The sequence below is a fragment of the Aotus nancymaae genome, unplaced genomic scaffold (genome assembly GCF_030222135.1).
Source record: "Aotus nancymaae isolate 86718 unplaced genomic scaffold, 86718_ANA_hifiasm-v0.15.2.pri h1tg000040l, whole genome shotgun sequence".
Lineage (NCBI taxonomy): Eukaryota > Metazoa > Chordata > Mammalia > Primates > Aotidae > Aotus > Aotus nancymaae.
Genome location: NW_026988454.1, coordinates 60645504 through 60673358, shown reverse-complemented (window position 1 = coordinate 60673358; position 27855 = coordinate 60645504). Strand labels below are relative to the sequence as shown.

General features: G+C 40.2%; 2 protein-coding genes across 6 annotated transcripts in view; one reads left to right on the top strand and one right to left on the bottom strand.

Moving 5' to 3' along the window:
• The window catches only part of CRYBG1 (crystallin beta-gamma domain containing 1), a 58390-nt gene that overhangs the window by 28022 nt on the left and 2513 nt on the right, over window positions 1–27855 (top strand). The window contains exons 8-19 of the mRNA XM_021670508.2: window positions 2255–2290; window positions 3646–3803; window positions 4827–4953; window positions 5044–5189; window positions 11845–11971; window positions 12173–12205; window positions 13433–13545; window positions 15705–15834; window positions 18462–18601; window positions 21066–21189; window positions 21666–21824; window positions 24037–24199. Coding sequence (XP_021526183.2) covers window positions 2255–2290; window positions 3646–3803; window positions 4827–4953; window positions 5044–5189; window positions 11845–11971; window positions 12173–12205; window positions 13433–13545; window positions 15705–15834; window positions 18462–18601; window positions 21066–21189; window positions 21666–21824; window positions 24037–24199 — 1456 coding nt within the window. The remainder of the gene's footprint in view (window positions 1–2254; window positions 2291–3645; window positions 3804–4826; window positions 4954–5043; window positions 5190–11844; window positions 11972–12172; window positions 12206–13432; window positions 13546–15704; window positions 15835–18461; window positions 18602–21065; window positions 21190–21665; window positions 21825–24036; window positions 24200–27855) is intronic.
• The window catches only part of RTN4IP1 (reticulon 4 interacting protein 1), a 73284-nt gene continuing 65831 nt past the window's right edge, over window positions 20403–27855 (bottom strand). For 3 of the 5 annotated variants that reach the window (XM_064360807.1, XM_064360809.1, XM_064360811.1), the window contains one exon: window positions 20403–27455. The gene's annotated coding sequence lies outside the window, so the exon portion shown is untranslated. The remainder of the gene's footprint in view (window positions 27456–27855) is intronic. The other 2 variants (XM_064360810.1, XM_064360808.1) reach the window with 1 other exon arrangement.

The following is a 27855-nucleotide window of genomic DNA, read 5'->3' as shown; positions in this document are numbered from 1 at the left end:
GCCTTGCAGAGCTGCAGATGGTTGCACAAAGCTTCAGTCCAGTGTAGGTTTAACGAGTCAGGAAAGTGAAGAATTAAACATTGGTGGAAAAACAGGACAAAGGATACATACAATTTCAAATTGTGGGTGAAGTGACAGAAAAGGGGGATAATTAGGAATGCATCATGCTAAATTAAGTTTGGCCTTAAAAAATTAGCGAGATGATTTTTAGTTGGAGCTGTCGGTGAATACACTGCACGAGCCAGGATGCAGCCTGAGAGAGAGCAGGGCACGCTGAGAGCTGGCTCAGCTGCCGTGAGACGAGGCTGTGCTGGGTGGCAGCTTGGGAGTCGCTGGGACTAGACCAAATGAGTGTTGTCCTCCCAAGTATCTCCTGTGGAAGGAGCCTTTGCTTCCTCCACCTTGTCCCCGTGTCTTGCTTTGTTCTTTGTCTCTTCTGCTGGACTGTGAGCTTTGGGAGGAAGCAGGCCACATCTGTCTTGTCCCCAGTGCTGGGTGCAGTGTGTGCAGCAGCATAGCAAGTGTTCCCTAAATGTGAGAGTGAGGCTTTCGTTACAAACATGTTTTTGAAACTGCACTTTGCAGTTGTCTTCTCAGCCAGTTTGAGACAAATTAGAAAAGAAGACAATATTTTTGTTTTTGTTTTTTATTGTACTTTAGGTTCTGGGGTACATGTGCAGATCATGCAGGATCGTTGCATAGGTATACACATGGCAACGTGGTATGCTGCCTCCATCCTCTCGTCACCTACATCTGGCATTTCACCCCATGTTATCCCTCCCCGACCTCCCCACCCCCCGCTGTCCCTCCTTTGCCCCCCACCAACAGACCCCAGTGTGTGACGCTCCCCTCCCTGTGTCCATGTGTTCTCATTGTTCATCACCCGCCTGTGAGTGAGAACATGCGGTGTTTCATTTTTTGTTCTTGTGTCAGTTTGCTGAGAATGATGGTTTCCAGGTTCATCTGTGTCCCTACAAAAGACACTAAGTCATCGTTTTTTATGGCTGCATATTCCATGGTATATATGTGCCACATTTTCCTTGTTTTTTTTTTAATGTTAATTTTACCCCTCCTGCCAAAGTATTTGGTTTAATTATCCGTATGTTTGCTGGTCTTAATGCACATGATTTGGGCTTTTTTATTTTTCTAAAATTAAACTCACTTTCAAAGAACCAAATTTTGCTAGTTTTGTGAATGTATGAAAGAATTCACCCAGGTTTTAAGAGCAGTTTGTAATGATGATGAAAAATCTCCAAAGTCTATGGTTTTCGAACAGGATTACTTTTGAAAAGGTCATGTGCGTGGTTGTATAATCTCTGGTTTGCTGATAATATCAGCCACATTCCTTTTTTTTTTTCTTGTTTTTTTTTTTTCATAGAAGATAAGGAAATCAACACATTCTTTTATTATTACCATTCATTTGGTGCCTTTGAGCCTCTTTGTTGGTACTTTTTTAAAAAGCGATTAAGATATATTAATTTAAAAAATCCAACTTTCCCATTGCTGATTTAAACTCTTGACCTATTTAATATTTTTGTGCAATATCTTTTTAATGTAATATCATTTCTCTGATTTTAGTGAGATCTTTTGTTTTTAAAAAGCTTTTTATTTTATAACAACACCCCATAGACTCATTCTTTGGGATGTTTTAAATTTGATTTAACAGTTTATCTAATTATTCCATGAGTCCTCCGGAGCTTATTATGTGAACTTCAACACATAATAGTTTCCTAAGCCCTGGTTGCAAAATCAAATACCTCCAGGGGCCAGGCAACAAATACAAATGGCTGAGAGTTGAAGCAAAGGGAATGGTGGAGACAGCAAACCCGGGCCTGTGCCCAGCTGAAGGATGAACTCAGTGCAGGATTGTTAAGTGCAGAAGGTGAAGACAGCTAGCTGCCTGGGAGAACCTGGGTCCAGAGATGTCAGCTCTTACAACTGTGTTTACAAGAAAAGTATGGCTTTTGATGAGAAATTTTCCAAGTTAAAAATAAAAAAACTTACTAGGTCAAAAAATACTTCTACAGTGCAGATGAGCTTATAGACAGCCTGTGCGAGGCTCCGCTCTAGCCCGCCTTCCTCGTGTCTTCATCTGTGTTGTTGGTAATTTTAGAACTATCTCCTGTGAATTAAAACAAACTGGAACGTAGTCACACTGAAATTCAGTGGCTTACTATAAACTGCTATGGCTAATATAAAATGGTAATGTATCAGTGAAAACCTATTTTTCTTATTATGTTATTGCTCTTTGCAGGGTGGCCGTAAAGTTGAATTCCCTACAGATCCAAAGGTAAAAATGTATATTAAATATGTAAACATATACACACATATATATACTTAATGTTATTTCCACTCCATCTCTATGAAGATATCACTTGTGTGACTTCTCATATTAAACCTCTATCACACACAGATGCAGCCCAAGGAAGTTACTAAGTTACACATGCCATCCTTCAGGCTGGAAGATAATGCTAATGGCATCGGTTATCACTAACAGTACATTTAGCCATGGCCCGACAGTGTCAGTGTTGTGTTAAGTTAACAATTTGCAGTTGTATTTACTAATTGCAGGGCTTGTTGCTGCTTGCCAGTTAGCCAGGAAAAAACCTTTCAGGACAAGCTCTCCCTACTCCAAAATACCCTTTCTACTCTTCCCAATTCCCACATCGATGCCACACACTATATATTTTTTTCATTTTTAACACTACTTTAGAATCCTCTGGTTCCTTCTATGTGGTTCTAAATATCACATATATATATATATTATATGGATGTGTGTGTATATATACATACACAAAAACCAAGTATTTTAAAACTGTTTTGAACCATGGTTTTGAGCTATACCACATTAGGAAAAGAAAAAAACCTTTTTATTTTTCTCTTTACTATCTTATCAAATGCCATTATTTAGTTATTGTTTTTTTTTTGGAGACCAGGACTTGCTCCGTCACCCAGGCTGGAGTACAGTGGCGCCATCATGGCTGACTGCAGCCTTGATTTCTCTGGCTCAAGCCATCTTCTTGCCTCATCTCCTGAATAGCTGGGATTATAGACATGTACCACCACACCCAGCTTTTTCTCTTTTTATCAGAGACGAGGTTTCGCTGTATTGCCCAGGTTGGTCTCAAACTCCTGAACTCAAGTGATCCTCCTGCCTTGGCCTCCCAAAGTGCTGGAATTACAAGTGTGAGTCACTGTGCCTGGCCTAGTTAATTTTTAAAAATATGATTAGAACATTTTGTTTTGTTTTTTAGAGACAGAGTCTTACTCTGTCACCCAGGCTGGAGTGCAGTGACATGATCTCGGCTCACTTAACCCTCTGCCTCCTGGATTCAAGTGGTTCTCCTGCTTCAGCCTCCTGAGTAGCTGAGATTACAGGTGTGCATCATCACACCCAGCTAATTTTTGTATTTTTAGTAGAGACGGGATTTCACCATATTGGCCAGGCTGGTCTCGAACTCCTGACCTCAACTGATCCACCTGCCTCAGCCTCCCAAAGTGCTGGGATTATAGGCATGAGCCGCTATGCCCGGCCAGAAAATTTTAATTTATGTTTCAGGACTTAGTGATATTAAATGACTCATTTAATGTTAAACTGTTGAGATACTTCTTACAAATTACTGGTATATCTTATTTCTATTATAGGTAGTTATTTATGAAAAGCCTTTCTTTGAAGGAAAATGTATGGAACTAGAAACAGAAATGTGTAGTTTTGTCATGGAAGGAGGTGAAACAGAAGAGGCGACTGGAGGCGATCATTTGCCGTTTACATCTGTGGGGTCTATGAAAGTTCTAAGAGGCATGTAAGTACATGGGTGACTTGTTAGGATTTCTCTCTCTTTTTTTTTCCCCTAAATATTAAGTAATAAATGTGTCCTTTTCCCCCTAAAAACAACATTTCTGATTCTATAGTATGGTGAATTTTGACAGTCATGTCCTTGTTCTCCTCAGCCTATAGTGACTGGATTTAAGAAAGCAGTTTGAGGCCAGGCACAGCGGCTCATGCCTGTAATCTCAGCTCTTTGGGAGGCCAGGGTGGGTGGATCACCTGAGGTTGGGAGTTCAAGACCAGCCGGACCAACGTGGATAAACCCTGTCTCTACTAAAAATACAAAATTAGCTGGGTATGGTGTTGCATGCCTGTAATCCCAGTTACTCAGGAGGCTGAGGCAGGAGAATTGCTTGAACCCGGGAGGTAGAGGTTGCAGTGAGCTGCACTCCAGCCTGGGCAACAGAGCGAGACTCTGTCTCGTAAAAAAAAAAAAAAAAAAAAAAAAGCAGTTTGAGGGACCAGTGTGGGAATCAGTCCACCAAGCAAGGCTGATACATTGGTATGTTCAAATTGAGTAAATCTAAAACCTTGCTTATTAGAATTATGTTCAAAGTTATTGAGTGGTTTGATAGTTCACTTTCTAATTTTTATGTTTTTGAATTTTATAGATCTTACACAATTCCCATAGAAGTGTACACTAAAATTGCTCTTTTAAATCGCCAACTATTCACAATATTTTTATTCCTATTTGAAGTGAGTTTATCCAGTTTTACTTGCTGAGGTTTTGAGTCAGTCCTTATTAAACACACACACATACACACCACTCACACACACACTCCCCTTGCCTCCTTTATACAACTCTGATATATGTCTCTTAGGTTATTTTCTTGGGGCCATTCTGTTATTCTCCTAAATTTTAGAGAATTCCAATGATAATGCGGAAGTTCATATCTAGCTTTATAACTATTTGTATTTTTCAATGAAATGGATATGTACCTTGAAAACATTTTAACGTGTCTGAAAATTACTACTCATCGTGTTCTTTGTGTTGTAGTTGGGTTGCATATGAGAAGCCTGGACTTACAGGTCATCAGTATTTGCTAGAAGAAGGAGAATACCGGGACTGGAAAGACTGGGGAGGTTACAATGGAGAGCTTCAGTCTTTACGACCTATATTAGGTGTAAGTTCAGGAAAAGCTAATGGCTAATACTTGGTCTTCTTTAGATAATAAATGGCTAGCCTTTGAATTTTTAATTTTTTTTCTCAATAGGATTTTTCAAATGCTCACATGATAATGTACAGTGAAAAAAACTTTGGATCCAAAGGTTCCAGTATTGATGTATTGGGAATTGTTGCTAACTTAAAGGAGACCGGATATGGAGTGAAGACACAGTCTATTAATGTACTGAGTGGAGTGTAAGTGAAATGATCCAATTGGAATTTTAAACATAGTTTTGCCTTGGCTTGTGTTAACCGGTAAGAGTCTATGACAGAGTAGGTACTCAATACACAGATATCTCAACAGCTTAACATTACATCAGTCATTTAATAGTTGTTGCATGATATTTTTCGTTAACTCTTTAAAACTCTTTCTCACACAGTCTCTTCTTTTTACGTGTAATATAACGTTTGGAGTAGGCTTTTGGGTATCGTGATAGAAATCTATAGATCTGCTTCCCTTGTCATTATGCATAGAAAGATCATGAATTTTTTAAATGAGGGGAATCAAATAATAATAGTAATCTAACATAAACCTGAGGCTGGGTCAAAGTCCCATTAGATTTTCCTGTGGTCCTACACCTGTTCCAGTATATTTCTTCTCTATTAGTTTGACATAAAAATAATTGTTCAGTGTACTTGAAGTTAGCAGTTGACTGTTTTATTAGTGGTAAAGCAAGTTTTTATTGAAAGATGTTTAATCAAGATTCTTTGGGATGAAAGTGACTGCAAGCCAAGCTAAATTGGCTTAAGGGCTTAAAATGGAACTTACTGGCTTAAGTAACTAAAAAGTCCTGGAGAAGATTTTGCTTCAGGCATGGCTGGATGCAGGGGATCAAACACTGTCATCAGAACTTGGTCTCTGTGTCTTGACTGGGCTTTTTTCTGTGTTGACTTGACTTTAGGTAGGCCTTTTGCATCTGCTGGCCTATGGCCACATCTGGTTTCTATTCTTTTTCTTTTTTTTGAGGTAGAGTTTTACTTTATCACCCAGGCTGGAGTGCAGTGGTGACATCTCGGCTCACTGCAACCTCCACCTCCCAGGTTCAAGCGATTCTCCTGCTTCAACCTCACAAGTAGCTGGGACTACAGATATGCACCACCATGCCTGGCTAATTTTTGTATTTTTTTTAGAGACAGGGTTTTGCCATGTTGCCCAGGCTGGTCTCGAACTCCTGAGCTCAAGTGATCTGCTCGCCTCAGCCTCTCCAAGTGCTGGGATTACAGGCATGAGCCACATACCTGGCCACAGGTCATTTCTTGCAGTGGAAAGAGTTTCTCTATTTCTCACAAGTGTGTGACTTTGCTTTCCTAGGCTTGGGTCATGTGCATATGCCTGAACCAATCAGTGTAGCCACGGAGATGGCTGTGTGTGGGTTATGTGGCCATCCCTAGAGCTGAGATGTAGGGTCTATCCCATAGGAGCCACTTAGATATGACTGGGGTTGGTCGTTACCCAGGAATATCAGAAAGAGTAGAGAGATAGATCCAGACGGGCAAAAACAGCAGATGGCTGTTATAAGGAGTCACATATTATTTTTATAATCCAGGCTAATGTCTATTCTAATTTATTATAAGTGAGAGTATGCTTAAATAGGTATATGAAATAATATTGGTTATGGTGAAAGTTTTGGTGTTAGGTCTTCTTTGTCATAGTGACATAGACTATTTGAATCATCCTAGTCTCAACCCTGTTGTGTCTCATGGGGCCTCCCACAATAGCCCTGGATATTTGAATTGTGTGTACAATGTAATAAAAGTTGATGAACGTGCTTAACTTTTACTCTTAGTAAATGGAGTACAAAAAACCTTGTTCACCAAATTCTTGTCTAGGCTGTTGCATGTGGTGCCATTTTGGCAGAGTATCAGTGATTTCTGGGTCTTCCATTCTTAGTGGGAAATGCCTACTATTGGGTCCTATTCTGGAGCCCTAACATTTTAGAATCAGTAGTCTGTTTGTAAAAGCTGGAAGTAATCTGAAATACATGGTACAAGTCACCTAAAATATTGCTGGGGCTCTGCAGTATTTTAGATTGCCTTTAAAGCTAATTATTTAGGAGGAAAACATAGTGACCAACTCAGTCTGGTCAAACAGTTGTACATTTTGATACTCACCAGATGTGTTGGTTCTATTAGTCAGAGCCCAGTCATCCACCCTGAGAGAGGAGGCAAAAGGATGCTGGGTAGAATTCCTTTAGGCATTTTGTAGGTGATGCTGTTAACACAGGTAGAGTTACTGTGCCTTGAGCCAATCTCCTTTCCTTTTTACCCAGGCCTTGCTTACTTGAAATCAGTTTCCTTTGTAAAGTGCTGCTATTATGTTTCTATTTTTAGTCATTTCTAATTACATTTCCTGGCTTAGGCTTTTTTTCCGACTACAGCAGTTAAGTTTTGGTAGAAGGGGGAAGTTGAAGGGAGGTACATACACATACATGGATACACACGCGTGCGCGCGCGCACACACACACACACACTTCCTTTTAAACTCTGCATGTGGAATGGCTTTTGTATTTACCAGGGCCAGCTGCTTCCTCATATTTCATTCAATTTGTCATTTGACAATTATTTATTGAGGTCTATTATGTGCAAAGCATTGTATGATGTCCTCAAGAATTACAGTATTTATTTAAAACATAATTATTGCTACAAAAGAGGTGGAGATTAAATGCTCTGGGAATCCACAGCAGAGAGTAATTTCCAGTCTGGACACAGGGGAGGAAGACTGTGGAGGAGGCAGCATTGCAGATAGGCATGAGGGATATAGGATAGGAAGGCTGAGATGCGCCAAGATGGTGGAGGAAGACTACCTATTCACTTTTCATAGTTTCAAAGGAAAATTATTGTATTTTAATGGCTTTATTTTTATTGGTAATAGAGTATTTTAGCTTGCTTCTTTATCTCTTACTATGGCATGCAATGTCAGGAAAAAACTCTTCTGAAGTTCTTGTTCCATGAAAGTATCTCCCAGCAGGCTCACCATGGGTAATAAATCCCCTGGGTAGTAAACTCATCATTAGCCCTGCAACAGAGAACAGCCTTCAGGAAGGATGCCCATGAAACCAACAACTGAGGTTTTCAGGTTTTGATTTCTTACTGGAAATGTTGAAAGAAACTCTCTGCTTATCAGTTTCTCATTCTATGCTATATTCTTGCTCAAATAGTGGAAACTGGGCTAGTTTTTTAAAACTAGGAGCAAAATGGAATATTTCTAGTGTTCAGATAAAAACAAAAAGTGTTGTTGTTTTAAATTAGTTTTCCTTCGGCCTTCCACAGAAGGGCAGGTTTGCCCTGCTGCCCTTACCTTCTGAGCAATCATTCCACCACGCTGGGACCTGCTAGTACTTGTACATGCCTTTCCCCCATCTCCTCACCAGTCTTTAAACAGGGGAGTGTTGATTCGTGTGTACGGAATACACCTGGACAAGGACAGTGAGGGATTTTCTGAAGAGCCTCAAGAAGCAGACTCAGATCACAGAGCAGAGAATCTCAGATCTGGGTTTTGTGGTTTCTCCCCTCCTCCACTCCCCGCCGTATTCACGGGCGATTCATCAGGTATCTTGGAGGGAAAACAACACTACTGTCAGTTCAAGTAACATCTTAATAAATTGTTTTCTGGCTTCAGCGAATTAGAGATAGGCTTAGCTGGGTGTTAGGTATTTACTTACAAGTAGTTGAGTTTTACGGGAAAATACGGTACCCATATGTCTTAGTAAAAAGAAAAGAGTATTGGCTAAAGCTGCTTCCAGGGCTTGCTCAGTTGCTGTTTTCTCCTTAGCATTCAGTCTCCCTCCTCACTGTCTTCTTTCCCTCCAAACCTTGAAGTTAAACAGAAAGGCCTTTACCCCTCTGATTTCTAACGTGTTACAGACCCGGAGCCCGGCTGAGAACAATTTTTTTCCTTGTGGCTCTTCTTAATTGTTCATTTTTTTTTTTTTAAGTCCTAGTTTTTGTAAAGTAGATTTTCTTGATGTGCAGACAGTCCTTCCACGTAGCAGTGCTCCCTGCTCTGGCTTTGCTTTTGCTTCCCTTCATGCTGAAGGTAAAGCCTAAGGCCCTGTGGGCGGAGGCAGCACAGGTGGGTACTGGTGTGCTGTTCAGCATCACCTGGTCCGCCCGGGGACCTTGGCCCACTCCCTTACTTACACTTGAAAATACAAACTTTCAGCCAGGTGCAGTTATTCATGCCTGTAATCCCAGCACTTTGGGAGGCCAAGGCAGGTGGATCACGAGGTCAAGAGATCAAGACCATCCTGGCCAACATGGTGAAACCCTGTCTTTACTAAAAATGCAAAAATTTGGTGGGCATGGTGGCACACACCTGTAGCCCCAGCTACTCAGGAGACTGAGGCAACAGAATTGCTTGAACCTGTGAGGTGGAGGTTGCAGTGAGCTGAGATCCCACCATTGCACTCCAGCCTGGTGACAGAGCAAGACTCCATCTCAAAACACAAAACAAAACAAACAAAATGAACTTTCACAAAAGTTAAGTGACTTCTTCAAAGTTATCTGAAAGTTAATGTCATGGCTGCAGGTAGAGCCAAGTCTCCTATCTCCTCACCTCTCAATGATAATGAATAGGTTTTTAGGCCAGGTATGCTGGCTTAGGCCTGTAATCCTAGCACTTTAGGAGGTTGAGGTGGGCAGGGCACTTGAAGTCAGAGGTTCGAGACCAGCCTGGCCAACATGGTGAAATCCTGACTCTACTAAAAAAAATAATAATAATTTTTTAAAAATAGGTTTTAAAAATTGCTAGCGAGGTTCTGAAATCAGGGGGTTGGGATGATAGGGGGCTGTATTTCCTGAAAGACTGAGTGGTGCTTACAGCAGCTTCTCCATTTGGATGGACGGGGGTGAGTGCACAGATGTTGGCTGTCATAGCTACTTCTCACTGGAGATTTTTGTAGTGATCTTTTTCTCCTTGATGGCTGTCCATATTCTAATAATGACTGTACTTTCATTTTTGTTGAAGTCAGCCCTTTGGATAGTAAGGGAACTTTACAGGGCACATGGCAGTTTGGGTCACAGAGCAAGGAGAGCCTGGTGAGCCTCAGGACAGGCAGGTTCACTCATGTTCTGGCTAATAGTTGATTGTGACACCCTAGACAGGTCATTTCCCATTCAAAACAAATACCAACAAATAATTCCATGTGATGCTTCTTACCCAAATGTGAACTTTGGAGGGCAGGGATTTCGTCATTTTCTTCGTTGTATATCTAGTGCCAGTCTAGTTCCTGGCACCTGGTAAATGAATTCACTTCCCCATGTCTTTTTTCCCATCTGTAAAATGGGAACACCAGTACCTCCCTAGAAGATTAAATGTAATAACAGATGTAGAAACATTTTGCAAAGTTCTGATCACTCTAATAATATCTGAAAGATGTTATTCCTCTAAGCTTTGGGAGGATCATGAGAGTGATGAATTAATTGAGGAGATACTTGATGTCTTTAACAGTATTAAGTATCTCTTTAATATAACAGAACTGAAAAACCTTTTCCCGTCAAAGACTTTATCTTTGGATAGGAAATAGCATGATTAAATTGGTTTTGTTGATTTTCCTTCTGGGTGTAGATCACTTAAAAGAGAAATAAAAATTTCCAAGAGATTTATTTTTAGTATTTCTGTATGTTCAATTTTGTTTATTACATATTTATGTAATGTTGGAAACACTGAAACAATATTTTAGTTCAGTTCTGCACTTTTTTAAAGCATTTCTTCTGTTAACTTCTTTTTCAGTGTGGTTTGTTGTGTAATAGACACCGCTTCCAAAGATCTTTCTGCAAAAGTATTTTAAGGTTGAGAATGAAAGGATTTCTTGATTGTTTATTAGAAGAACGAGGTTCTTCTTGAAAGTCCTGTTGTTTCTGTTGTCGTTTCCCTAGAACAGTTAGGGAAACAGCACACCTTTGTAGCTTTCTCAAGGAATAGGATTTGGAAAGCGAGAACAACTAAAAGCTCATGTGAGGATACTCTTAGGCTTGCCATTTCTTTCACATTAAATTGTTTTTTCAACTTTTATTTTAGATTCAGGGGGTACATGTGCAGGTTTGTGTCGTGGGCATATTGCATGATTTGCTGAAGTTTGGGGTACGGTTGAATCCGTCACCCCAGCAGTGAGCACAGTATGCAATAGGTAGTTTTTCAAACCCCCTCCCTCCCGCCCCCTTTTGTAGTTCCCAGTTCCTATTTTTTTTTTATCTTTATGTCCATGCATAACCAAGGTTTAGCTCCCACTTATGAGCAAGAACATGCTCATAAGTATATGTTCTTGCTCATAAGTATCTGGCATTTGGTTTTCTGTTTGTGTTAATTCGCTTAGGATAGTGGCCTCCGGCTGTATCCAGGTTGCTGCAAAGGACTTGATTTCATTCTTTTTTGTGGCTGTATAGTATTCCATGGTTTATATGTACCACATTTTCTTTATCCAATGCACCATTAATTGATGAGCACCTGGGTTGATTCCACATCTTGCTATTGTGAATAGTGCAGGAGTAAACAATACATGTGTGAGTGTCTTTTTGGTAGAATGATTTGTTTTCTTGTGGGTATATACCTAGTAGTGGGGTTGCTGGGTCCAATAGTAGTTCTACCTTTAGTTATTTGAGAAATCTTCACACTGCTTTCCATAGTGGCTAATAAACTGATGCATTCCCACAGCCTCTTTTCTCTGCTGACTTACCATTTTGATTTGTCCTATAGACAAACCCATCTGCTTTGAAAGGTTAATAGAGAATCAGAAAAATTAAGATTTTAATTAGCAAAACAAAGTTTCAGTATGATGCATATTTATCCAAATATGTGATCATTTTATATGTAAAATATGAACTCTAACAAGTTATCGTTTTTGTTACTTAGATGGGTAGCCTATGAAAATCCTGACTTCACAGGAGAACAGTATGTACTGGATAAAGGATTTTATACCAGTTTTGAGGACTGGGGAGGCAAAAATTGTAAGATCTCTTCTGTTCAACCTATATGTTTGGTAAGGAGTTACATTTTTGTATGGGAATATTTAACTGAATTCTGGATTTTCTTAATGTGTGTTTCTGGTTCATGTAATAGTAATTGCTATGGAAAATATTCTGAGTTTATTTTTAGCAGTAATTGCTAATAATCTAGAAGAAAAAAACTTTTTCAATGTGTCTGTTCCATTCATTTCCTTTTGTCCTTTAAAAATTTTTAGGATTCTTTCACTGGCCCAAGGAGAAGAAATCAGGTAACTTTAAAAATATTCTTTTATATTAATATGTGAGGGGCCTTCCATTGAAAAGCTGAACCTATGTTTAAACTGTCAGACATTTGGGGCCAGGTGCGGTGGCTCATGCCTGTAATCCTAGCACTTTGGGAGGCCAAGGTGGGCAGATCACTTGAGCTCAGGAGTTTGAGACCAGCCTGGCCAACATAGTGAAATCCCATCTCTACTAAAAATACAAAAATTAGCTGGCTGTGGTGGTTTGTGTCTATAATCCCAGCTACTCAGGAGGGTGAGTCAGGAGAATTGTTTGAACCCCAGGAGGCAGAGGTTGCAGTGGGCCGAGATCACACCACTGCACTCCAGCCTGGGTGACAGAGAGAGACTCTGTCTCAAAAAACAAACAAATAAACAACAACAAAAAAAAACCCAGACATTTTGGACATTTTGTTAGTTTTACTCATTTTTATGCCTGAAAGCATAATTATATTTTAAAAATAAGATTTAGGTTTACTTTAATGGTTGACAGTACTGACCTATGTCTAAATACTTCTTATAAAATGCTCTTATTGTATAAAGCTGAATTTTATTGAATCAGAGTTTACATTAATACACTGAGATTAATATTTCAAACAATAACATCTAGTTATTGTGATGGTAAAATGAATTTTCATATTTGCTGCGTTGGCACTAGACATTTTATATGGTCTCACTCAAGCCTTTTGAATGCTGATTCTTAACATCAACTCGAATGGACATTTGTTATTTAGGCCTTTTAATGGAAGTGTTCACAGAGCCTTAATTACAGAGGAACAAACACCACTATAGCCTCCTTTATTGGCTTTTACAGGATTCTGATAAGTCAGCAAGTATCTTCCATTGAGAGGGAAGAAAACTACACTATGTCTTTCTAAAATACTGCTCGTTGTTAATGTTAGAACTGACGAACAATGACTTTTGGCCACAATAAAGCTTTAAAATACCGCACAGCTTAACAACATGGTGTTCCACAGAAAGTTACCTCTGTTGTTGCATTTTACTTTGATGTTTCTGAATTAAATAGTCATGAATGGTGCAGCTAACATGTTTCTAACTGATCATTAATGTAGACATGGAAAATTAAAGGATTTATAAAATGCACACCAGTTTAACAAAAGTTAACAAGTCATGTTTGGGTCATCATTTCAAAGGCTAAATTAGTTAATGTGTTTAGGAAAATAATTTTATGTGTTTCTGTTTACTTTTTCAAAGATTCACTTGTTTTCAGAACCACAGTTTCAAGGTCACAGTCAATGTTTTGAAGAAACAACAAGTCAAATTGATGATTCATTTTCTACCAAGTCTTGCAGAGTTTCAGGAGGCAGGTAAGTAAAACAATGGCCTGGCAGAGCTGAATCACTGGAGTAAAACAAAATTCACATATCAGCAAGTATTCAGTGATGCCTGTTAGCTGCTTGGCACCATGTGAAACCACCATCTTAGCTCAAAAGCATGCTTCATGACACGAGTGCCAAATGCCAGAGGACACGGGTCTCTGTGGTTGGCTGGAGGTGAAGATCATATCATTGTGTAATGGAATTCAGAGCAGGTTCGTTACTGTGTATGCCTTTCCATCATCTAGACAGGGAGTGTTAGGCTCTAGTTAATCCAAGGTACCTCCCAAGGCAGATTGTTTTTACGGGTAGATAAGGACAGGAGCGGCACTCTGCGTAACAAGAAGGCAGAAAGTGCATGCTAGAGCGCAGCGGGTGGACATGCGGATGAGGGAGCACACCAGTCCCGCTTGCTGGGAGGGCTTTGTACTGGGAGGAGAAGCAAAACTGAGCACGCTGAGTTTAGATGGCTGCCACAAGAAACAGAAGACGCAGGGCAAAGGGAATGGGCTCAAAGTGCCATGCTGAAACAATCCTTGTACAAAAGCTTCATAGAGGGGAGAGCACAAGGTCAGGGAAACTCAGTCAGGAGAGCCTTGGAGCAATCTGTGCAAGAGGTGTTGAGGATTTAAGTCTCCTAATGATAGTAGTAATCGTGCCTGTAATCATGTGGTTCTTTATGGTTGAAATAGTGCTATCCTGTCCTTTAGTATTGCACAGCAGAAAAGCACTGACTTTGCATTCAAATACATAGATGGAGGCCGGGCGCGGTGGCTCACCCTGTGATCCCAGCACTTTGGGAGGTGGAGGCAGGTGGATCACTTGAGGTCAGGAGTTTGAGACTAGCCTGGCCAATATGGTGAAACCCCATCTCTACTAAAAATACAAAAATTAGCCAGGCGTGGTGACATGCCTGTAATCCCAGCTACTTGGGAGGCTGAGACAGGAGAATCACTTGAACCTGGGAGGCGGAGGTTGCAGTGAGCTGAGATCATGCCACTGCACTCCAGCCTGGGCAACAGAGCAAGACTCTGTCTGAGGAAAAAACAAAACCAAATACATAGATGGACAGTACAGCTTCCTAGTTTTTTGGACATACCGCCACATTCCAGATCCTCTTTATCCCCAGCCCTGCTTCCTTTATTACCACCAGACATGTGTGTGTTGAAATTATCTGTCTCAGCTCACTAGGGAAGTAACGTCAGGATAGCAGGGACTTTGGTTCTTTGCTGTATCCCCAGCAATGGAAAAGCACCTGACACACAATCCTCAGGAGGCATTTGTTGGGTTAAAAACAACAGGACCTGGTGTGGTGGCTCACACCTGTAATCCCAGGACTTTGGGAGACCGAGGCAGGTGGATCATGAGATCAGGAATTCAAGACCAGCCTGGGCAATATGGTGAAACCCCGTCTTTACTAAAAATACAAAAATTAGCTGGGTGTGGTGGCACATGCCTGTAGTCCCAGCTACTCAGCAGGCTGAGGCAGAAGAATCGCTTGATCTGGGAGGCGAAGGTTGCAGTGAGCCGAGATCGCACCACTGCACTCCAGCCTGGGTGACAGAGCTAGATTACGTCTCAAAAAAATAAATAAGAAATAAACACACACACAAACTGCTAGGGAAGCATGGCAGATCACTACTTTATGAATAATGTTGATTCCAGAGAGGCTAAGTGACTGGTCTAAGTCGCTATAGTATTTTGATTCCTGGCCCAGTGCAGAGGTATTAGAAATGAGGATAGAGGAATGTGGGAGAAATTTTGGAAGGAAATCAATAGACCTTGGTGATTGACTAGTTATGAAGCCTGAAGGAGGATTATTCAAAGAGGACTGAGGGCTTGAAGCTCCACTGGCTGGGCAAACAGTGGCACCCATGAGAAGTGCAAGGAAGGCTGGAGGTTGGGGAAGTCAGAAAGAACATGGGGAATTTCATGGAGAAAGTTTATTTCCCAAATGCAAAGTTAACTGACTTATGAATATTAATTTGCCACAAGCAGAAATGCAATAAATATATCCAAATATTTTTGAAGAAAGAACTCTGCTTACCACAAGCATTGTTTATATCAGGCTGCCTCTAAAAATCAGACTTCTTGAATAGGAATACTGAAATTGCATACTCTGTGCATGTGTGTGGTTTTTCCCACTGTAGCTGGGTTGCATATGATGGAGAAAATTTCACTGGTAATCAGTACGTGCTGGACGAAGGCCATTATCCTTGTCTGTCTGCAATGGGATGCCCGCCTGGAGCAACCTTCAAGTCTCTTCGTTTTATAGATGTTGTAAGTATGTCAGTGTGAATAGAGTGTTGCAGAAATGTATGCCTCACATAGCTGATGATCAGAGCGAGGTAACCAGCAGGTAGAACCTGCTCTTAAAGTAAGTTAAGGGCTTGGAGGTAGAATTGTCCATCTGGCTCTGCGTACATCTAGGCTATTGATTTTAACTGGTACACGTTTTCTACCACCCTCTTTTACTCACTCATCCTCATATGCATATCCCTACGGACCTGTGTGGGAGTCTCCTGGGACTATATGTTAGGAGTAGAACTGCTGGATTTCACATGTAAGAACAGGCATTTTCACTCAGGACTGCCAAGTCCCACCATTTGAGACTCCCACTGGCAGTGTACGCAGGTTTCTGCTTCCCACATTGTTGCCATTACTGAATGTTCTCTCATTCTAATTTGTGTCACTTTGATGGAGTGAACAGACGGCATTACATCGTTGTTGGGTTAATTTGTATTTCACTGTTAGTGAGGCTGGTATCTCTTATTTGTAATTTGCATTTTCTATTCAGTGAATTGCCTATTGTATCCTTTGCAATTTGGCTTCCTGTATCTTTGGTTGTTATTATTGATGAAATTCCGTATAGGTTTTTAGTGTATTATTATTCCGTATTTTAGAGATTTGCAATCAAATGACTTCTCCCAGTTTGTCACTATGTGCTAATCCACATTATAGTGCCCTCTTTTGGACAGAAATCTTTCAGTTTGATGTAGTTGAAGCAATATTCAATAGAACAAAACTGCAAGATCATGTTCAGATATTAAAGTCTGGAAATGTCTGTAGTTTCTGAAATTTTTATTAGTTTTTGGTAACTGCTTTCTCATAAAAAAAAGTATGTAGTTGGTCATTTTAGTTTTAAAGCTAGGTCATTTAAATATATGTAGTTGGTCATTTTAGTTTTAAAGCTAGGAAGTACATATGAGTTGGTTTTATCTCATCCCTGCTTGTCTGTTTAAATAGCAAAAATGCTACTGAGACATGAAAATAGAAACAATGAAACATGAAATGAGGCAGTAAGATTCATTAGCTTACAAGTAATGAAATAAGACTTTGATTGTTAATCTGCTAAAAGCTGCCTACAAGTATATATTTGAAAATTTCAATGCGTTCCCTCAACCAGAACTTGGCATATATGCTCACATCACTCTGAGGCTATAGATGATATCATTTTATGTTTTAATTGTCAAGAAATGAGTGTTTTACCCATATGAAGACTACATATCTTTGTGACTTAATATTTCAAAAGTATTTAGCTGCTTTTTAATACTAAAGTGTTTAGAACATTTTTGGGCATGCCATCTTAAAAGTGCAATCAAAGTGCAAAGTAGTAATACTACTATAATTTTTGTCTTCTTTCTTCCTTGTATGTTTTATGTAAACTAATTCCTAGACCATGCACACTGCCTCCCCACACTAACAAACATGCTCTGTTTACTGATGGACAAAATCTTTTTTACAAGTCAGGGCACATCCACATAAATGAAGCAGTAAGGTACAACACCCTTTCCACAGCTTTAAGCAGGATAGGGAAAAAATTGTAATCCCCACAAGCTTTTTTTTTTTTGAGATGGAGTCTCACCCTGTTACCCAGGCTGGAGTGCAGTGGCACAATCTCAACTCACTGCAACTAGGTTCAAGTGATCCTCTAGTCTTACTCAGCCTCCCAAGTAGCTGGGATTACAAGCATGCACCACCACGCCTGGCCTTTTTTTTTTTTTTTTTTTTTTTTTTTTTTTGGATTTTTAGTAGAGACAGGGTTTCCCCCTGTTGACCAGGCTGATCTTAAACTCCTGACCTCAAGTGATCCACCCGTCTTGGCCTCCCAAAGTGCTGGGATGACAGGCATGAGCCACAGCACCTGGCCTCCCACATGCTTTTTTGATGCATCATTTATGATCTTAGCAGTATTATCATTAGAGATTAATGTAGGGTCAAAAGTGTCTATAATTTGAAAAAACAGGCATAAGCTGCCAACTTTTCATTTTGCTGAAAATCAGTGAACGTTTGTGCTGCTGTTCTCTTTGAAATGATTGACAGTTTGAACACAGGGCTTCCATCCTGTTTTTTTTTTCTCTCCTCCTGACAGTGATTCCTACAGGAAAGTTTGGGAGCATGAGTATACAGAATCATTGTCTTATTGATGGACAGAAAAAAAAAAAGACATTTGAAAATACATACAAGAGGAAGGTTCCTTGATTAGCCAATACCACTGTACCAGTAAGCGACTAAACATGAGACTGCAGCAGCCCTCTGACCCTCAACATTTATGTCCACAACTTCCCTGTCCCAATGAAAACAGCGAAGTCAAAAATAAATGCCATCAGAAGTGCTGATATTCCTAGCATATACCCATTTCTCTGTGCCTGGAATTTTTTTTTCCCCTGGCCTTACAGACTTTATATTTACCTGCCTTCCTATGCAATGGAAAAACTAACTGTCCCTGTGTGCTTTCTCTCTAGCTTGGAGTATATAAACATCCAGGATCCCTGGGAAAGGGCATTTATGGAAAGGCCAAATCTGGCAGATTTTTTGTGCCCTGTCCTTGTAATAGGATGATTTTCACATAAATTTGAATTATTAACAAAGATGAATAACAGAACATTGTTTTTGTTCCTCAACAGGAATTTTCTGAACCAACAATTATTCTCTTTGAAAGAGAAGACTTCAAAGGAAAAAAGATTGAACTTAATGCAGAAACCGTTAATCTCCGATCCTTGGGATTCAACACGCAAATACGCTCTGTTCAGGTTATTGGTGGCATGTGAGTTACCTACTCGTTGACTCAATAAAATAGATCATTTTAAAAATCAAGTTTGGGCCGGGCACGTGGCTCACGCCTGTAATCCCAACACTTGGGAGGCCTAGGTGGAAGGATCATTTGAATTCAGGAATTTGAGAAAAGCCTGGGCAGCAAAGTGAGACCCCATCTCTACCAAAAATTTAAAAATTAGCCAGGTGTGGTGGCACATGCCTGTGGTCCCAGCTACTTGAGCACAGTAGGTTGAGGCAGCAGTGAGCTGTGTTCACGCCACTGTCCTCAGCCTGGGTGACACAGCAAGACCCTATCTTAAGAAAAAAAAGTTTGATCCGATTTCTCTCTCTTACATTATCTTAAACTAACTGACATATACCGTCTTTCTTTCTGTAAGGGCTGATAATTATGCAAGTTGGTAGAACGTTTTCCACTGGAAAAAGTCGTGTAAAGCATCTTTTATTTCATTATTCAGATTTTTAGTTTATTTAAGGTAAGGACTTTGTCTTTAACACCTCTCAAAGTCTAGCAAGTAAGAAAGAGAGAGCTGACTTTTCTTATCCCATTAAAAAAGAGCAAGTCCTCCGACTTTGGAGCTCAGGGTTGAGATTTCCTTTAGCTGGAAATGACTGGCAGATGTTATACAAAATAATTAAAGGTCAACTTGGAAAGATTTTTTTCCCTCAACTTTGAATATTTTTTGAATAAGATATAAAAATGAATGAGTACCATCAATGTAATACATGTTTTTTTTGTTTTGTTTTGTTTTTTTGAGGTGGATTCTTGCTCTGTCACCAGGCTGGAGTGCAGTGGCACAATTTCAGCTCACTGCAACTTCCAGCTCCCTGGTTCAAGCGATTCTCCTGCCTCAACCTCCCAAGTAGCTGGGACTACAGGCATGTATCACCACGCCTGGCTAATTTTTGCATTTTTAGTAGAGACAGGGTTTCACCATGTTGGCCAGGATGGTCTCGATCTCTTGACCTCGTGATCCACCCGCCTCGGCCTCCCAAAGTGTTGGGATTACAGGTGTGAGCCACCACGCCCAGCCTGTAATACATGTTTTTAAGAAAGTATTTTTCTTTTATTCACAAAAACAATAGGTATGGTCTTCCTGTGTACATCAGATGTTGGGGGGGACTACATCTGTTTAAAAAAGAATCAGGCCAGGCGCGCTGGCTCACGTTTGTAATCCCAGCACTTTGGGAGACCAAGACGGGTGGATCACCCGAGGTCAGGAATTCAAGACCAGCCTGACCAACATGGTAAAACCCCATCTCTACTAAAAATACAAAAATTAGCCGGGTGTGGTAGCAGGTGCCTGTAATCCCAGCTACTCAGAAGACTGAGGCAGGAGAATCGCTTGAATCCAGGAGGTGGAGGTTGCAGTGAGCTGAGATCACACCACTACACTCCAGCCTGGGCAACAAGAGCAAAACTCCATCTAAAAAATAATAATAAATCACAGAAGCTCAGTGCAGTGACTCACGCCTGTAACCCTAGCACTTTGGGTGGTTGAGGCGGGCAGATCGCTGGAGCCCAGCAGTTCCTGACAAACCTGGACAACATGTTGAAACCCCCTCTCTATGAAAAACACAAAAAATAGCTGGCTGTGGTGGCATGCACCTGTAGTCCCAGCTACTCAGGAGTCTTGAGGTGGGAGATCACTTGAGCCTGGGAGGTTGAGGCTGCAGTGAGCTATGATCATGCCACTGCCCTTCAGCCTGGGAAACAGAGTGAGACCTAGCTGGAAAAAAAATTATAGACTATTAGGGTGGTAGAATTATGGGTGATTTTTTTTGCAGCAGCAGCAGCAGCAGCAGGTTTTAATATTTTGTTCTTATGATAACTAAAATGATAAAAATTTTATCCAGGATTAAAGTTCCAGGATTAAAAGTAGAGTGCATTCTTCCTTGATGTCATATATTAGCAAGAGAGGAGGACGCCGGGCTGCCTCCACGCCAGTCTGCACTTGAACCCATACACCCTCAGGTGTGCAGCAGCAGCATCTGAGCAGAAGGGAACTGAGTATCTGAGCAGTTTTTTATATTTAACAAAGATTACTTTCATTGCAGAGAAAACTTATTTTATTTAACCCTATTTAGCACCTACTAAGAGCTTTGGAAATATTAACTACTTACACAATTTAAAGATCCATCATTACAACTGAAGCTATTTTATGAATAGTTCCCAGGCAGAACTGAGGAAGCCACTAAAGGGCCATATTTCATTGCTTCATGAAGGAAAAAACTTACTATTTCTTTTCAAGAATGGAACTTTTTGGCATTTTGCTATTAGTCAAGAAATTACTTCTTTAAGTGTTCTAGAAAAGATCTTCATTGTTCCCCCAATGTATGTTAAAAGTATATAGTTCAGTCTGGAAATGGAAAGCATTCTAAAAATACACGTAATTGGGGTCCACTGTCAAATGAAAATTGACACTTACTGTGGTTATTTACTTTTTTGTTTTCAGATGGGTTACTTATGAATATGGCAATTACAGAGGGCGACAGTTCCTATTGTCACCCGCAGAAGTACCTAATTGGTATGAATTCAGTGGCTGTCGCCAAATAGGTTCTCTACGACCTTTTGTTCAGGTATTTTCCTCTTCTCCACGCTCTGTATAAACTCTTTTCTGAAATTTCTTTTTTGTAAATGCAATCTAACTTTTTAGATGTATAGACTTTCCTGCTCTGTATAGACTTCTCTGAAATTTTTTTTGTAAACGCAATCCAACATTTTAATTTCAAAGTTTATAAGTGGCCTCACCCCATAAACTCCTTCCCCACCCCAACAATCTGGGCTCAGTTTCTGGTGCTCAGAGGTGTGGCTGCTTCAGAATGCCATCAAACTGAACATCAAACGCAGTTATCCACAGGTAGGCACTTGCCTCAGGCGCTTCAACATTTGTCAGACTCTCCTCATTGAGAAAATCTAAAACCTCTGAGACTCTTGGGTATAGTAATTACCCTTAGTCCATCTCTCTCTTTGGATTCTTCCTGATATTAATGCTTGTTCAGTGCTTCGAGCAGCACATCTTATATGACAACTGCTGGGTTTTTTTGTCTTTTAGAAGCGAATTTATTTCAGACTTCGAAACAAAGCAACAGGGTTATTCATGTCAACCAATGGAAACTTAGAGGATCTGAAGCTTCTGAGGATACAGGTCATGGAGGACGTCGGTGCCGATGATCAGATTTGGATCTATCAAGAAGGATGCATCAAATGCAGGGTGAGCTTTAGGATTCCACAGGGGCCTGGGATGCCTTTGCTAGGAGGTGACTCATCCTTTCATATGCTTTTGATCTTTTCTTCAAGTAGATGCAATTTCACAATTCCTGGAGTACTTTCTGAAATAAATTTAAGTTTTTGTTTTTTTTCATGACTATATCTCCTAGCTGTGATAGAACCAGTCTAGGAACTTAAAGGTTAATATAGCGCTGATCCAAGATAGAGCAGTTATTTCTATGCTTGATTTTTGGAAAGTAATAGAAAAAGGAGGTGTTTGTTATTCTTCCCTTTTTCCTTAATGTAACTGTTACAGAAATAAACTATAAGCTCCAGCCCTGTCAACAGAAATCATTCTTGGTTTATTTCTGTTTTGGAGAAATCCACAGAACAGGATGAAGGGTAAAGAGTTCCCTCTGTGTACAATACGGTCCATTTCGTAAGTGTCACACCTTGTAAACTGGAAAATGGCCCATCTCCCTCCTGCATCATTCCTGCTATTAACAGACACTTAAAAGCTGACTGTACTAAGATTTTATGAGAGAAGCTCATGCTTCTATGGTAGATAAAACTTTTTTACTCCTTGATTTTATGGGCTTGACTGTTGGCTCCTGATTTTCTTTTAAAAAAAAAAAAAAAAAAAAACAACCTGGTGCCCCATGAGTCAGCAGAAGGAATACAGCCTTGCGAAAAGGAGTACAACTCGTTCATTGGGTCTGTTGTGCTGGAGGGGAAATTCTTTCAGTAAACAGAAGGACTGTTTGGACATGCATAGAAGAACTAGCAGGAGAAACAGAAGTAGCTGTTATATAGAAGCATGAAAAGAAGCTTTCTGCCTTTGAATTATCTTAAACAATCCAAGAAAATGGTACCTTTCAGCAATTATTTCTAACAGACATTTCAGTGATGATATTTAACAACTTTGAATTCAGTAGGTCAATGAGAAAGTCTCCTAGATTATCACATCAATATAGAATAATACACTTTTTTTGGGGGGGGGGCGGAGTCTCACTGTCACCCAGGCTTGAGTGCAGTGGTGTATCTCGGCTCACTGCAACCTTCACCTCCTGGGTTCAAGGCATTCTCCTGCCTCACTCAGCCTCCCGAGTAGCTGGGCTTACAGGCACCTGCCACCATGCCCAGCTGATTTTTTTGTATTTTTTGTAGAGATGGGGTTTCACCATGTTGGCCAGGATGGTTTCGATCTCCTAACCTCGTGATCCACCTGCCTCAGCCTCCCAGGGTGTTGGGATTACAGGAGTGAGCCACCGCACCTGGCCTAGAATAATACACTTTTAATAGGCATTTTTATAACATTTGTTTTGTTTTTGTGTTTGAGACGGGGTCTAGCTCTGTTGGCTAGTCTGGAGTGTGTAGTGGTGCAATCACAGCTCACTGTAGCTTCAACCTCCTGGGCTCAAGGGATCCTCTCACCTCAGCCTCCTGAGTAGTTGGGACCCACAAGTGCATGCCACTACACCTGGCTAATTTTAAAAACTTTTCTGCAGAGAGACAGCCTCCCAAAGTGTTAAGATTACAGGTGTGAGCCACTGCACCTGGCCAGTACTCTTTGTTAATGGCATGTGAACATGACCGCCATACATTATTTATATATTAAGGGTAGATTCACTTCAGGGAAGGGCTCATAAAATCTTTGCATTAAAACACCCTCTAGTGAATGTGCATTTTTCTTTTTTCATAGCTGGATAGCATGCCTGTTTAGAAAATTGTAATTCTCATGAAGACAGATGCTAATAAATGCAATTCTGAGTGTTAAAATGAAAAAATGCCCTTTAGCCACCCAGTGCTACAAAATTAGAGGTGCAGTCATAAACTGGAAAGTCAGGCCATGCAGAGGTGGAGATGTCAGAGGGCGATATAGCTACAGACCAGACCCTGCCTGGGATCATGGTCACTTATGACAGAAAAATCTCATCATGGGCAGTTTTAATGTTCTGAGGCTTTCTTGCAAAGGGCAGAAGCCTCTTATGATGCACAAAAATTGAGATTTCGCCATCATTCGCTTATATTTTAAAATATAGGGCATAAATATTTGGTGTCTGATTCTAGTTAGCTAAGAGCTGAATTGCCTCATATGGGGTAAATGTAGTGAGGAACTAAGATAATTTTAAAGATCAGTGTAACCAGATAAACCATTGCTGCGAGACTTAGAACTGGATGCATATTTAAGCTCTCTCGTCTTTTCCACTGAGCAGATAGCCGAAGACTGCTGCCTGACGATTGTGGGCAGCCTGGTAACATCTGGCTCCAAACTAGGCCTGGCCCTGGACCAGAATGCCGACAGCCAGTTCTGGAGCTTGAAGTCCGATGGCAGGATTTATAGCAAGTTGAAGCCAAATTTAGTTTTAGATATCAAAGGTAAGGGTCACTTCTTTTATTTTCTTTATTGTAAAGTGTGCGTCTTCTAGTTAAGGAAAAATGTATTCATAACTTTTGAAAAGGCTGAGTATATTATTAGTAGTGACAGTAAGAGAGCCCTACTATGTGGCAGCTGCTGTGTGAACCACTTTCAACACAGGCTTCCTGTCATCATCTTGGCCGCCCTATGAGGTCTACATTGTCCCCCCTCCCTCTTCCCAGTTTTACAGACAAAAAAACCCCTGAAGCTCGAAGAGGTTGACCAATTTAGCCACGATCTCACAGCTGTAACTGCTGAACCAGAATCTGGCCATAGGGTGACTTCAAACCATTTTATTTTTATTATAATAGTGTTAGACTAAAAATCACAAGCTGAAGGGCTGTGGTTGCACTTAGTTCAGTAGAGTTGATGATCCTCATGTATACACATGTGACTTTTCATTGAAAAGATCTAAGATCTCAAAGGAATTAACACACAGCCTAGAGGATTTCAATGCAACCTGTGTTCAGTGAAGTTAATAGGGAATGAATTGATGGTGCTTGGGGACGAATACATTTAGGGTGGTGGTCCTTAACTTTATTTGCATCAGAATCACCTGGAGGGCTGGTTTAACCGACTGTGGGGCTACATCCTCAGAGACTGAGTCTGTGGGTCTGGGGAGGGGCCTGAGATTCTGCGCTTCTAACAAGTTCCCAGGTGTTGCCAATGCTGCTGGTCTGAGGCCCACACCAGGAGAACCACTGATGGTCATTTTAAAACAACGTAAGAATGACCTAATCTCTGTGTGGGAACTCAGTGAACTAGTGCTGTTGCTACTGACAGGCACAGACAGTGTGCTATATTCATGTAATCTGGGTTAATTCTGCTGTACATTAATGGGCAATTTTTTATTCCCTATCAGGACAGTCAGCACAATTATGTTTTGTAAACTTAGCGACCTAGTGTTAATGTAACCATACAACATACTCCATTAATGTTTTTAAATTTTTATGAATATATTACATACTCTATTTTAAATTATCAGTAAAAATTGACTCAATTTTACTTTAATCAGGGATTTAGGCCAATGCTGTCATTAGAGTTGAAGATGTAGGAGTAAAGAAAGCGCTGTAATTTGATTTTTGAAAAAACAACTTTTCTAAATAATGGAGAAAGAGCCTGGACATTTTCATCAGGCTTTGGTAACCGTACGGGGAGTGAAACTGGCTGTCACTTCTAGATGATCTCCAGGTAGGAAGCTTGGCCAACCCACTTAAAACAGTGGACTTAGAATCACACACAATCTGAGAAGTTAAAAAGATGTTCAGAGGCAAACAATGCCTTTGCCTTCATTAAAGGGGCACTTAGGGAGCCCAAATTAAGCACTGTAACTACAGGCTAGATGGAGATCACTAGGACCATATCAAATGCAAGCAGCACCCTTGGCTATAAGAAAATAAACGCAACATTCAGAAACCAAACAGTAACAAACACCACAGCTCCCTCACGTCACATTTGGTACAACAGATTTGTCAATATGAAGACAGGTAAAATACCCATTTTATAGATGATCAACCTGAGGTTCAAACTAGTTAAGAATTACGCAGATCTTTCTTTATTCTAATTTTGACAAACTTTTTTGCACTAGAGTGCTTCAGTGTTTACAAGAGTTTCAAAATCTCCAGACACTAAAGAAATGTGACTAAATTAGAAAAAATGGAGTTTTTGAGGCAATGTTAGAAAAAGTAGGATATTTAGTTCCCAAAGGAAGTCTGAGCAAACTTTCCTGTTTTTTACAAATGTGATCTGCTTCCTATGTCCAGAATGAAGGACACTAATCCTTAGCTAGAGCTTTCTTTTTTTATTCTTTCAACATGTATTCATGGGGTATGCACTATGTGGCAGGCTTGGTGCTAGACACGGAGGGCACCAGAGTGGAAAAAAAAGCCTCCTCCTTGGCTTCAGACTGCTTATGTTCTAGATGCTCTAGGCACATAGGATGTCCCTGACTTGCTACATTAGCAGCGGACCAGAAGGAAGGACACCTGACTCCTTGTCTTAGCTATGACATGAACTGTGGGACTCTAGGTTTCTTAAGACTTCTTTTTAAAGCTCCAAAGTCCCTTCCTAAATGACACCATATAAATTACTCAAGTGTCTGTTGAGTAAGGATATGTCCTGTGAATTTGTGAACTCTCAGTATCTAGTACGGTAGCCACAACAGTCTTAATTCCTTGTTAAACTCGATTTAATTTTCTCAGCCTATGGGAGAATGGTGCCATCTTGTGGACATGAGAGAGCAGTGCCTCACGCCCCACATCCATGCAAAGGAAAATAGAAAACACTTCTCTCCTTGTTAGTGCACTTACTAGCAGACCATGATTTCCATTAGCTGTTACTACTGAACCATTTGTTATCTATTAAAATTGCCACAAGAGTTATTAGATCACACATCTAGCTTATCTCCTTGTGTTTGGGGATTGAGTTCTTTTGGTAGACATTCATGTATTATTCCAGACCACACACCTTGTAACAACAGTGGAAGCTGATTCATGTTCATTTTAAAAACCATGAAGTCTGGACAATTTACTTTCCAAAGGCAAGAGAATGAATCAAATTATTTCTCAAGAACTTTATAGTCTTCATGATTCTAGTTGAATTTATATGAAAGTATTTTAAGGTACTTTTAAAATACAAAAGAAACTCTTAAAATACAAAAAGTATTTTAACATATTATAATAAACATAATATTGAAGAATGAAAAAGGAAGACACTGTGACTTTAATACTTCCCGAAATTTCAGTGGACTATGCTGTGTGTGTGTCTGTCTGTCTCGACAGAGGGTAGGGTTTGCTGGTAGTGGCAACATTTTTTCCCTACTGTTACAGACTTACACAAAAAGGCTCAAAGCGCCTTACCTTGTATTCTATAGTACATCTAGCCACACATCTAGCTGTGCAGAGGCTGTAGATTATCAATGATGATAAATCAGTGTCTTACAAGAGGAGAAGAAGAAAAACGATTTCCTTCCTCAACTATAATACCTAGATCTATTGTGTAAATTTTCAAACCTTTTTCATGTTTTGTAAATGCTTCAAAAGAGAAAAGAATGTTTATTTCTTCTTGGTCCAAGGAGGAAGCATGCTTTCAATACCAGTCACTCCCTGCATCAAAATGCACAGATTTTTACTTTGATGGGATCTTTGTTGATATATCCTTGGTGCTGAGGCTTATGCTAAAAAAGGATAAGGCATCTGAAGGGATCTTTATTCCACACTGGAAAAAGAAAATCAGATAACCCTTTTGTTAATGATACTTCTCCAAAGAAAGAAGCCATGAGACTGATTCTAGCATTAAAGTACTTGAAACATCCAGTAAGCACCTTTGGAGAATCTTACAAACATTCTGGTAGAAGGGAGTTAGAGAGTTCATGATAATACTTTTACAATATAGTGGTACTCAGCATTTTAAATGCTGCGAAGTTTTATCCACCAGCTGAGGCCCCAGTAGTGAGAATGCTACGCTGTCCCTTTGGGTACTTCTGAGTGTCATCCAAACCTCTCCTTTGACCTAATACAGCCTGTTTTCATTGTTCATGCAAATGCTGTTCCTCAATAACCATTCCTCCCGCCTTTCCACCGCTGCCAGGTCGGCCTACTTTTTCCTAGCTGGTGTC